Source organism: Equus przewalskii, chromosome 1, assembly GCF_037783145.1.
Source record: "Equus przewalskii isolate Varuska chromosome 1, EquPr2, whole genome shotgun sequence".
Taxonomy (NCBI): domain Eukaryota; kingdom Metazoa; phylum Chordata; class Mammalia; order Perissodactyla; family Equidae; genus Equus; species Equus przewalskii.
The window spans coordinates 121820013-121832346 of NC_091831.1; the positions used below are offsets into that span (position 1 = coordinate 121820013).

Below are 12334 nucleotides of genomic sequence, written 5' to 3' on the forward strand. Positions count from 1 at the left end.
GTGCTGGTTAAAATAAATTATGTTACAACCACGAATGAGATACTATGTTATTTTTTAAAAGAATGAAGCAAATACATGTTGTGACATGGAGACAGACTCTGATATGTTGTCTGCTGAAACAACAAAAGCATAGTAGAATCCAGTTTGTGTACACACACACTCACACACAGATGTGGCAGGACACCTTTCGAGAGATTCATTTGTGTTTTGTTCTTTATCTTTGTTCCTCCTCCTCCCCTAGTCCAAGCCGCCAAGCCCTTAGATTTTCTTGCCTGGGGTTTTTGCAGGAGAGAAAGCAAGAGCTGCTGGAAGTCAGCACTCTTCCTTCTCACAGCGGAGGCCTGAGCTTTCAGTGAGGATGACGGTTCCAGAGGCGCCAGCAAGGGGAAGGAGGGAGGAAGATGCAGGCGGGAAAAGTGGAAAGTGCTTTTTGAGAGATGGTTCCAAGGTGGAGAGAGGCAGGAGTCTGAGGTCTTGGGTTTCCGGAGCACCACAGATTCTTAGCAGCGCCAGGCAGGGATCTTTACTCATATCTGGAGTGTATGGGAGGAGCCCCCATATTGACTGAGGTTGAATTTTCTACCACTTTCAAAGAAGTTTCAGGTTGAGGTTAGATTTAAGTTGACTTATGGAAAAGAATGACATGTCATGTTCCTTGTACACTTAGATTGTAGACAAGGATTCAAATTGGTTGTGAGCATCTTTGTAAATGCATAGAAAAGGGCCAGCAGAATGCCACCAAATCGTTAAGAGAGATTCCCTCTGGGAAGAGGTGAAGGGGATGAAGTTGGGGGACACTGCTTTTTTTAAATTGACTTTATTATTTTTCTTAGAGCACTTTTAGGTTCACAGCAAAATTGAGTGGGGAGTATAGAGAGTTCCCACATCTCCCAGCCCCCGCCCCTGCCCCCGCCTCGCCCACTATCAATGTTCCCCACCGAGCGGTGCACTTCTTATAAACGATGAGCCTGCGCTGACACACCCTTATCACCCGGAGTCCATAGTTTACGTTAGGGTTCACTCTTGGTGATGTACGTTCTATCAGTTTTGAAAAATGTATAACCACAAGTGTCTACCGTTATTAAATCACACAGAATGGTCCACTGCCCTGTGCTCTGCCTGTTCATCCCTCCCTCGCTCCCGGCCCCTCACAACCACTGATCTTTTTGTTGTCTCCACAGTTTTGCCTTTTCCAGGATGTAATATGGTTGGAATCCTACAGTATGTAGCCTTGTCAGATGGGCTTCTTTCACCTAGTCATATGCATTTAAGATTCCTCCATGTCTTTTTGTGGCTTGTTAGCTCATTTCTTTTTGGCACTGAATAACATTCCACTGTCTGGATGCACCCAGTGTATTCATCCATTCACCTACTGAAGGACATCTTGGCTGCTTCCACGTCTTGGCAATTACAGGCAAGTTGCTTTTTACTTTATCTATTTCTATTTTGATTGAAGAATGCTCAGGTATGTATCATTTTAATACACAATAAGGAGGAAAATTCTAGAGTTGCTGTAGAACACAATTAAAATGTAGGGCTTTCTCCACCCTTTCACCAGTGCTTTCCTATTTAGCTGGCTAATTATAATACATCATGGTTTAAAATATTATACGCAAATCAGGCCAACAGTATCAAGACCAGGCATACCAACATAAAGGAGACCGCCCAAGATGTTAGTAGGCAAAAACATTTTTAAATCTTTTGAATACCTTGTATGTATTGGGCACTGTGCTGGATGGACACCTAATTTATTCAATACCCTCCCCTTCCCAAATAAAACAATTGAGTGTAGGTTTTTTTCCTCTCTATTTTGTAGACTGAGAATGTGTTCAGACAAGTTACTGACTTGCCTGAGGATGCACAGCAAGAAAGTGGCAGAGTTGGATTCAAGCTCTGGCCTCTTGACTCTGTTGATATGGAGGATGAAGCCTGGTCCAGAATGCCCTTCCGCACGAACTTTTTACAAGTGATCCCTTCTGGGCCTGCCCCATCCCAGGCAGCCAATCCCAGAACTCCACGCTACCTGTTAGCTGAGACCCACTGGGCTCGTCATCAATCATCATCACTCTGTTTGATTTCAAATAATCTGCCTGGTTGCCCCTATAAATCAGCAACAGACTTCAGTAATCCCAATATTTTGCCATCTGAACTTAGTTTCTAATGTTGTGCATTGCTCTTGGAAATGGCTTAAAAATTCTTTCAGCCTGAGTGTGCTGACTTGGAGTGTGGCCAATACACACATTCCACGTGCTGGGCACACCCCAGGCTGTTGACTCCAGGCAGCCAACTGTCCCCAACCCATGACAATCAGATGACCTGGTTATCCAATCAACAGCCCAGAGAAGGATGGACAGGACTTGCATCTGTCCCCTCACTTCCTGGGACAGGCATTGGACCAAGTAGCCTCCAGGGAGTATAACAAGCACAGGGCCTAGTCACACAGGCTGGCCTGAGGTCACGGTGGGACCCGGGCAAGTAACTTAACCTCTCTAAGCTGCCATTTCCTTACTCTGAAAATGAGGCCAATATGAATACCTCCCTCAGAGCACTGCTGTGAGAATTCCATGAGTAAATTTATGAAAAGGACTCGGCAGTGTCTGGCACAAGCAAGGGCTCAGTGCGTGTGAGCGATTATCATTAATATTTCTGCAGACCTTCCTGATCGAAAGACGGAAAGACAGTCTGCATTTGGGTGGTGGGCTCCATCATCATTTGGTAAAGAAACGTCTGCAGAGCCAGAGTGCCGGGCCACCCCCAGCAGCAGCCGAGCGAGAGCTGCCTGCTCTGGGTACCAGCAGAGCCCACGGCGAAGAGGCAGGTTGTCAGGTGTGACTCTTTTCTTACAGGTCAAAGTAGTGTTAATAGGAGCAAAAGGGGAGCAAGAGAAAAGGCGAGTGGCAGACAGAATAATAGCCCCCTGAAGACGCCTGTGTCCAAACCCCTGGACCCTGCAACGTGTTCCCTTATATGGCAGAAGGGATTTTGCAGTTGTGATTAAGTTAAAGATTTTGAGATGGAGAGACTTTCCTGGATTATCTGGCTGGGCTCAATGTTATATAAGGGTCCTTGTAAGAAAGACGCAGGAGGGTGAGAGTCAGAGAAGATGTGATGACAGAAGAGAGTCAGAGTCAGAGAGAGACTTGCAGGTGTCACTCAGCTTGCTTTGAAGATGGAGGAAGGGGCCATGAACCAGGGCATGCAGGCGGCCTCTTGATGCTCAAAAAGGTCAGAAACAGCTTCTCTCCTAGAGCCTCTAGAGGAGCATGGCCCACCAATGCCTTGATTTTGGCCCAGCAAAACCCATTTTGGACTTCTGACCTCCAGAACTGTAAGACAGTAAATTTGAGTTGTTTTGTGCTACTAAATTTGCAGTAATTTGGTACAGCTGCAATAGGAGACTAATATAAGGCATTTCAAAATGATGAACTAGAAAGAGAGACCCAGGATGTTCACCTCATTTTTGAATCAAGTGAATGAAACACTCTTATCAGTGAAGGTCCAGACAGATGGTGAAGCATCCTCTGGTCTCCAGGCCCACTGACTCTAAAGTATGCGTCCATGGGTTTTCTCTGTGTTGACTGAGAGACAGAGGGGAGATGCACAAGAAGAGGGGAGAGGGGGCTTTAAAAGGAAATGACACGAGTACTTGGCAGCAAAAGAGGATTTTACCTGGTCTCCTGTGAGGTGGCACCTGTGGGCTGATGGCGTTGGTCCCCATGATAACGTACTCGTAGTGGACTCCTGGGTTAGGCTGCTGGTGTATCATCTGACAACACAAAGGTCACGGTCACTGCACTAGCACGCATGCACAGCTCTTTCCTGCTGGCTCTGGTTTCAATGGTATACATGGCACTATCTATAAATGAGTGGGTTTGACTCATGTCCTAATAGTAGTCCCGTGACAGATTAGATGAAAGCTATTTCTAGATGGCTTTTCCTTATTTGCTTTTGAAGAATGAGGAACTTAGCCTTTGAAAGACTCAGCAGACAACTAGTCTGGAAGTCAAGATTTCATATATTCCAAATAGGAAGATAAGAGCAGTGGTACCAGAACCTTTCTGTTGGTTCGCAACCATCCCCTCCCATGGCTTAGATTTTGCTCAGTGCTCTCAAAACGTCCCAGATTCCTGTTTACACTACTGAGAACCCGTCTGAACACTAGGTGGCGAGATAGAGTCATGCAGAACCAGCCCAGGATTCTTTAGGCTCCTCCCACCAGGCTGGCTCAGGGAAGGTGTGCCCTGGCCTGCCCCCTCCCTGACTCCCTGGGTCCCATCCCTCTCATCCATGGAACGTTCCAGAACGACAAAGAGGTGGGGTGAGGAAAGTCGGTATAAGGGAAGTAAGTCTCCTTGGGTCCTACTCTCTCAGGGACCGATGACAAAAACTGCACAGCACTGTGCAAGCCAGCAAGTGAGCACTGGGACCTGAACACAAAATAAATCAGCCTGGTACAGCGGAGTAAGTCTCTCCCTCTTGGTTCTGGAGCACAAAATCCTTTGTTCCAGGGCTTTCATGGTGGGAAGTGGGGTGGTGGGCTAAATGGAGCAGCAGAATGAGAATCTGCAGTTAAATATGAGCCAGGCAAGGAGACACTGTCACGTTGCATATCTCTGTCTCTACTGCTTTATAAGGGGCTCTCCTGGTGGCTAGCTGTGTAACCTGGAGCAAGTCCCTTCATCTCACAGTTTTTGATTTCTTCATCTGGAGAAGGAGGAGGTTAGAATCACAGCTGATCTCTTAGGTCCTTTGGACTACAAGTGTCTCTGAGTCACTCCTGCACAGGTGGGTCCTGTTTGGTTCATGAGCGCGTCTATTCTTTCCACTGACACCATCATCTCTTACTCCCTCCCTGCTTGGGAAATGGGGCTTCCATTCTATAAATCACCTGATGGAACGCAGACATGAGAACCACTGGGCTCCTTACAGCCAGAACTGTCATGCCCTCAAGGGACGTGGTGGTGTGACCTCAGGGTCCCACTTTCTACCCCAACCCTCTCACTTCTCTTTTCACACAATCTGACAGTCGGTCTGAGGCTGGAAACCCTCTCTCCCTCTTCTGTGCCTCTTCTGCACAAGCATTCTGCCAGTGCAAACCTTGTCCTATTTATGAAATTATTGTTGGCCACCACATCCTAGACCACCCACGTGGGCCTTAACAACCTGGGTTTTTACTCCCGATGCCATTTGAAACTTACCCTGAGTCCAGCAACCAACTGGACAGTCTAAAAAAAATATTCAAAATTATAACAAGGCTTGCTTTATAGTTTTTAGTCCACGAGCCACAAGGCCCAAGAGGAATGAACAGTTAATATTTACAATATTTATAAAACTCTAACATAGCAAATATCATGTAGACTAGCGTGGCTTTGGAGATGGTAAGAGAATGTACATCTATGGCTGAGCTCATTCTTTTTATCAATACGTGATTTCGAGCTTTTATTTCTTGTCAACTTTTGTTTCCTGAACTTTTTAAGAAGACTGGATTCTAGTTGTTTCTTTTAAAAATAAGGACCATTTTTAACTCATGGGCAATTTAGTTTCTCGTCAAATAAATCAAAGTTCTGTCTTCTGTGAAGCAGGGAACTTCTAGTAAATCTCTGTATTGGTTCTGTGTCATCTGGAGTACTCTGGAGCTCTAGTTTCTTCATTTGCTTTAATAGAATTTGAAGAGAGCTGGGAACTGCAGTGGTCTTGTCTTGCTTTAGGCAGATGCTTTCTTTTGCCATAAAAAGAAAACATGCCAAATTAGCATTAGGAGGAAAGTGCTTGGAGGAGATCCAGTGCTCATGAAATAAAGGATATGTTTTGCCTCTGATTTGGTTCAACAAGTAAAATTGGTTTTACTGAGTCAATAAACTCTGAGTATAATAAGCATCTGGTAGAGTTTTCTATGAGCCAGGTACATTTGGAGGTGAATGGCAAAGACGAACACCAAGCATTTAAGGGCCCCTCAAAAGGCTCACTCAAATGGTTTTACTGAGGATGGGCAATGATGTGTCGCTTATTTGTTCTAAGTGTGGCCCTTAGAAGCAACAAGATAGAAAATCCAGAGAACAGTCCAGAAACATCCAAACTCACATAGACATCCAAGATCTCATTAGTGGGACCTTCGGCCAAAAAGGACTCTCCAGCAGTGCTCGAGATCTCATTTGGACGCTTGTAGGTGAACATCGTTCCTCCACCCTCATATTTTCCAGGCCGGTCAATTGCCCAGTTCCCGTTGATGATGGAGCGGCCAGAACGACTTCGCAAGGCTGTTGAGAAAAATGAGACAGTGGCTTGGGTAAGCCCTGAGTGTACACAAGAAATGGAACTGCTCCCCCCCCCCCCCCCACCCCAGGTGCAGGCTTATTCATTCATCACATTTCTGGTTAGGATCCACTACGTGCCAGGGACTGGTCTACGCCCTGGGGCAGGACAAGGCATCTAGATCACATCTCTTTGAGCTTAATCACTTCTTCAACCCACTTCAATACCTTTCACCATTTGGGCTTAGTAGAGAAATGAAGGATGGGAGTGGTTAGGAGAGAAGAAAAGTGGAAAACCAGGGAGAAAGGAGAAAGTTGAGGAGGCAGATAAGAGGGAGAGGGAAGGGAAACTGTTGTGTTCCATTATCTAGGTGAGAGCTTGCATACTGGCAGTTCATGAGCTGGTTTTGGCCCACAGATGGGCTTAGTTTGGCCTTTGTAGTATTTTTTTAAAAAAATAATTGAACCTAAATTCAAGAATTGGGAATTTTCACAAAAAAATTTAGAGTTCTATCTTCTCTTGTAAAACAAGAAGACATGTTAACACTGGCTCCATTCCCTCAAGACAGCAATCAGTTGGAGCTGTTGGGGGAATGTCCCTTTTTAGATGCGGCCTGCAAGCCCTGTTTTGCCCTAATCCCCATCACTCCCTATTACCCCCCAACACTGAGGCTAAGTCTTTCTTTATTAGCCATTGATTGATGAATATGGATTATTTAGTTCATTTATGACCATGCTTGCACTGTTATTTTTCTTATGGAATAAATTTTTTCTTACAATTCTTCCTATGTGTATGTCTACTACAAGTGGCAAAGCTAAAGATAGGCCAAGAGCATCACATGATTTTCTCCTACCTGGTCACCTTCATTTATTTATATTACCTTCCTGATTTCTGTGGGCTTTTGAGGCTGTTATGTTAAATACTTCCACATACACTGTCAAAATTAGTCCTCACAACATTGCTAAGCAGATGCCTATTCCCATCTTTCAGAGAGTGGTTTAGGGGCCAGAGGGAGCTTGTTCAAGTTCATGAAGACGGTAAGTGACAGAACTATGATTTGGAGTCCACTCTCAGGAGCGAGGTAAGAAAGGAGGAGGGGCAAGGAGTCAGAGTTAATGAGAGAAGAAAGGACAGCATGTGAGAGATGATTTTCTTCCCTTAGACATGTGGCACTTTGAAACCCACAAGCCAATGGCAGGCTGGGTTTAAAGGAGATCCTGTTGTAAGCGCCATGTGCATAGTGGGCCTGTGATGATCACTGGCTCTTTGTGCTTTCACTTAAGAGAGTTTCTAAATTTAATTTTTTATAATGCATCATGGAAAAATGTATACATAAATAAGAGTAGTGATAACATTATAATAAACCTCTATGTACCCATCACCCAGCTTCAACAATTATCAACTCATGGCTTATCTTGTTTCACTGTGAAAATCCCAGGCCCTATTTAGCTTTACATTTTTCAGGAGATGTCTCTAAAACATAAGGACTTTTTGTTTCTTAAACCCATTTCCAGCATTGTTTCTACAATGGAGTCAGAAGCTGCTCGAAGGGGTAGAAGAGCCTTCAATTTCGAGGCTGGCCTCCCTGCAGACTCTATGCCTGCTTCGCTGGTTGCCATGGCTTCCACAGCTGGGAGACCACAGCTGTGGAAGAGTGACTACACAATTATAAAATCAATTCAAATTATTGAGTGGCAAAGATGGGTCAAGAGTAGAAGAACTGAGAAGAACAGGTTTGGGGCTGTTTTCTATCAAAAACCACACTTCTTGACAGTGGTCCCTACAGTGTCACCATTTCCTCACTTCTCCTTCATGTCTCAGCCATCTCCCATCTGACTCCTGCCCCTATCATTCCATTGAAACAATTCAAATTAATGTCACCAACACCTTCATGGTGCTAAATCCAATGGGCATTTCCCAGGCCTCCTCTTACTAGACGTCTCAGCAGCATTTGGCACTACTGACCACTCCATCTTATTTGAGACATTCCTTCACTGGTTTCTGGGACACCACACTCGGCTTGCTTCCTCCTGTTCTCGGGCTGCTCATCTGTTCTTTCTTTTCTGTCTCATCTTTCTCTATTTGGCCATTCAATATTAGTGTTCCTTAAGGATTAAGAGTAGACCCGCTTTGGGTGCTGTACTCCTTTCATAAGCAATTTGATCTATGACCATGACTTTAACTACTATATTCCAGTGACTTCCAAATTTATGTTTCCATTTCAGACTTTTCCTTTGGTCCCAGACTTTTATATCTAATTGCTTACTTGACAGCTTCACTCAGATATGTTGTCTAAGATTGAACTCATCCTTGACCTCTTCCAGTTTCTAATTTCAGCAAATGGCACCACCATCCATCTAATTAGAAACCTAGGAATCATCCTGGACACCTCCTCCCTTCCTTATCCCCTATATCTAATTTATCATCACATTTTATTTGACTTTCTCCATATTTCTTGAACCTACCTGCTTCTCTTCATGTCCACTGCCTTAATCCAGGGTCAAGCTACCAGCAAATCTCATCTGGATTCACTCAAAAACCCTACTATTGGTCTTCCTCTTTCCCTTTTCAGCCTGAGTTATCTTTTCAGATTTGATCACCAACTAGAGCTCAAAATCCTTCAATGGCTTTCTATGTCTCTAAGAGAAAAAACTCCACATCATTAGTGGGGCCAAGGCCCCAGGTGACATAATTCAGCCTCACCCTAAGTCACTGTCCTTCTCTCTGTGCTCTGTTCCTTGGCCTTCTTTTAGCTCATCTCATACATCGCAGTCCCTCCACCATGCTGTTCCTTTTTCCAGAAATGCTCCCCCAACCCCAAATCCTAATCGTTCTTTAGACAACAGCTCCTCGGGGCGGTCTTCTCCCACCCCCATTCCCGCCTGTCTCTTCCCTCACATGCTCTCAGAGATACAAGAGCCTCTCCTTCAAGGTACTAACTCTGTCTGTACACAGCCCCATTGGGAGCATGATCTGATTGAGGTGTGTCTCCCACTGCACCGGAGGCTCCCAAAGGGCAAAGACACTGGTGTTTCCTCACCCTTATGGCACAGGTGCCCAGCCTAGTGTTCACCACACAGTAGGAACTTAATGTTTGCTGAATGCAGAAATAGGTAGGAGAAATAGGCAAGCAGCTCAAAAGAAAGATAGGCAAAGAATGATAAACAGGCAATTCACAGACAACCAAGTATGAGTATTCTATAAGTCAATGAAAAGATACTCTACCTTACTTAGGATTTAAGAAATGCAAATCAAAACCACCATGGGATGTTCTTGACCCATTAGATTGTCAAACATTTAAAAAAATGTGATAACTGCCAGTATTGACAGATTTGTGAGAAAGCAAGCACCCATAACATTGTTGGTGGGAATGTAAACCAATTAAACCATATTGGAGAGCAATTTTGTTACATTGTTAAAACTTTAAGTGCCCATATACTTGACTCAAGAATTCTACTTTTAGGAAACTACTTGGAGGACATACTTCTCTACATATATAGAAGTGTTTGTAACAAGGACATTCTCTGGAGAACTTTTTTTAAATAGAGAAAAACTAAAAACAAACTAAATGGGGGCCAGCCCCATGAGGGAGTGGTTAAGTGCACGTGCTCAGCTTTGGCGGCCTAGGGTTTTGTTGGTTCAGATCCTGGGTGCTGAGGTGGCGTCCCACATAGCACAACCAGAAGGACTGACAACTAGAATATATAACTATGTACGGGGGGGGGGGGGGGGGGAGGGGGGGCGCTTTGGGAGAAGAAGAAGAAGAAAAAGAAGAAGAAAAAAGGAAGATTGGCAACAGATGTTAGCTCAGGTGCCAATCTTTAAAAAAAAAAAGCAAACCACAACCTAAATGTCCATTAGTAGAGGATTGCTTAAGTGATTTTTCATACTGGATATCCATGCAATGGGGAAACCATGTGGCCTTAAAAACAATGGGATAGGACTGTGTGTGTGGGTATGGGAAGAACTCCATGATACATTTTTAAATGAAACAAAAATGCAGAACAGTAGTGTTTGGTATGATCTCATTTGTGCATACTTTTAAACAAAAGCATATACATAAAACATGTAGGCACGTGCAGAAAACTTTTTAGAGAAAGACAGCCATAAAACTGTTAACATTTGGGGACAAGAACTGGGGGTTTAGGTTGGGATGGGAGATGAGAAGGGAGATATTTATTTCCCATTTTATGTCTTTTTACCATGATTTAAAATTTGTTTTACCATATGCACAAATTACTTTCTTTAAAGTTTTAAAATTTTTAATTACTATAAATGTCATGGTACAAGCAGATATCCCTGAAGGATATATGTATTTTCCCCTTTCTATATCTTCTCCTAAAATCTCATTCAGAGCATCAAGAGCTCAGAATTGAGGTACGTTCTGGCTAAAGTTTTATTGCTCTTAATGGCAATTTTGTAGAAGAGATTATTATCTGGAAACCAAAAAGTCCATAAAAGAGCCCTTTGGAATACTGCATAGCAGAGAGCTGCAGGGGCCTCCCAGGAAATAGAACCTTGGGGCCCTGCCTCTTTTTACCATCCACTGCTGTTACCCACGCACCCCGTCTAAAGGTTTGGGTGAATCTTTAACTGGATAATAGCAAAGCATAAAAAGAAGCCATATCAGATCTTTGGCAGACATGGTCCTTACTCCATGTGCCCATGAGTTAGCCTCTGAAACAGCTCTGAAACTAGCCCCCACCTGGCCTTGCATATCAAAAACAGTTGCATCTACAATTTATGTGCCTGTAAGCAATTCCACGGCTATTAATGGTGTCCAGAACTACCCCACAAAAAGGTGCAGGTGACTCATGGCTCTTGCTAGTGGGTGTGTTCACTGAACGTCAAGCTTGGGCAAAGCCTGTTTGCAAGGCAACCTCACTGCTGTGTCAATATGAGGAAATCTCTACTCTCATTTGACATCTGGGTTTTATTCCAGTTTTAGTTGTCAATACTGAACACATGTATTTGGCCTAAACTATCTGCACCAACGATGCCCTTCTCCAAGATTCATATAGGAAATGCTTACCTATCCAAGCCCTGCTTCTCATACACTTTACCCCACAATCTTAATTCCCGTTGTTGACGACCCAACCACTTTGCTCCCACAACCAAATAAAGAAGGCAGCTTCCTTAAAGCAAACAGATTCACTGTCATCTAGATGTCTGTTTCTTCCTTTGGAAAATGAAGGTTAAGTTCCTTCTACTAGCAAAATTCCAAGCTTCTTAATGTTTCCACAGTTCTCAGAAGCTTTCTTGGAAGTGTAGCACACAAACTCCAGGGCAAAGGGGTCAGACATCACTGGCCACCATAACAATGCTAGCTGGAGGCCTGCAGCCCTGCAGTCTATCTGTGAGCTCCCACGGATGCCCACATGTGGGCACAAACAAGTGAGACTCAGAATATGTGAGCTAATCTGCATACCCTGAAACTGGAACACAACTATTCACTTCATACTACCACCTTGGGGGGGCTGTCAGTTGCATGTCTATGCTAGCATTCCTTCCATTATTGATGTAGGCAACAACTCACAAGAGTGTTAGCAGGACAGCGCCTTTGTCGTCGACAGAAATCACATACATACTCATATGACATTACAGATGTCACAGATATTTTGAAATACTCTTTAAAAACTCATCACTATTTTGAAATTACAATGGTTATTAAACCCTCCATGACATCACCTATTTTAGTGTTAAAGAAGCACGTTACTATATTGCCACTTTGTTTTCTAAAAATATTTTGATAATTACATTTCAGTATAATTAGTTTCCTTTGTACTCTTCTGTATATTATTTTATGGATTTAAAAATGATGTTCTGAGAGGGTATCCACAGACGGCCAAAAGAGTCCATGGCACAAAAAGGTGAAGAATCTTGGTCTAACGCTTTATGGTTTTCAAAACACAAAGGAACTCACATAATATAAATACCAATCTTATAAGGCAAGTAGGAGACATATTACCTTTCTTATATAGATGAGGAAATAGGCTGAGAGAGATTAAGGTGCTTGCTCAAGGTCACAGACTATTCAAGTACAGGACTTGAACTTTGATGCTCTGATTCCATATTCTTTCCA

The 12334-nt window shown here is 43.6% G+C and overlaps 1 protein-coding gene across 5 annotated transcripts in view; it reads right to left on the bottom strand.

Annotated features, from left to right (window-relative positions):
• THSD4 (thrombospondin type 1 domain containing 4) overlaps nt 1–12334 on the bottom strand; it is a 552284-nt gene that overhangs the window by 33671 nt on the left and 506279 nt on the right. For all 5 annotated transcript variants that reach the window (XM_008519725.2, XM_070621956.1, XM_070621972.1 and 2 more), the window contains 2 exons: nt 6082–6257; nt 3670–3766 (listed from right to left, as the gene is read on the bottom strand). In XM_008519725.2, coding sequence (XP_008517947.2) covers nt 3670–3766; nt 6082–6257 — 273 coding nt within the window. The remainder of the gene's footprint in view (nt 1–3669; nt 3767–6081; nt 6258–12334) is intronic.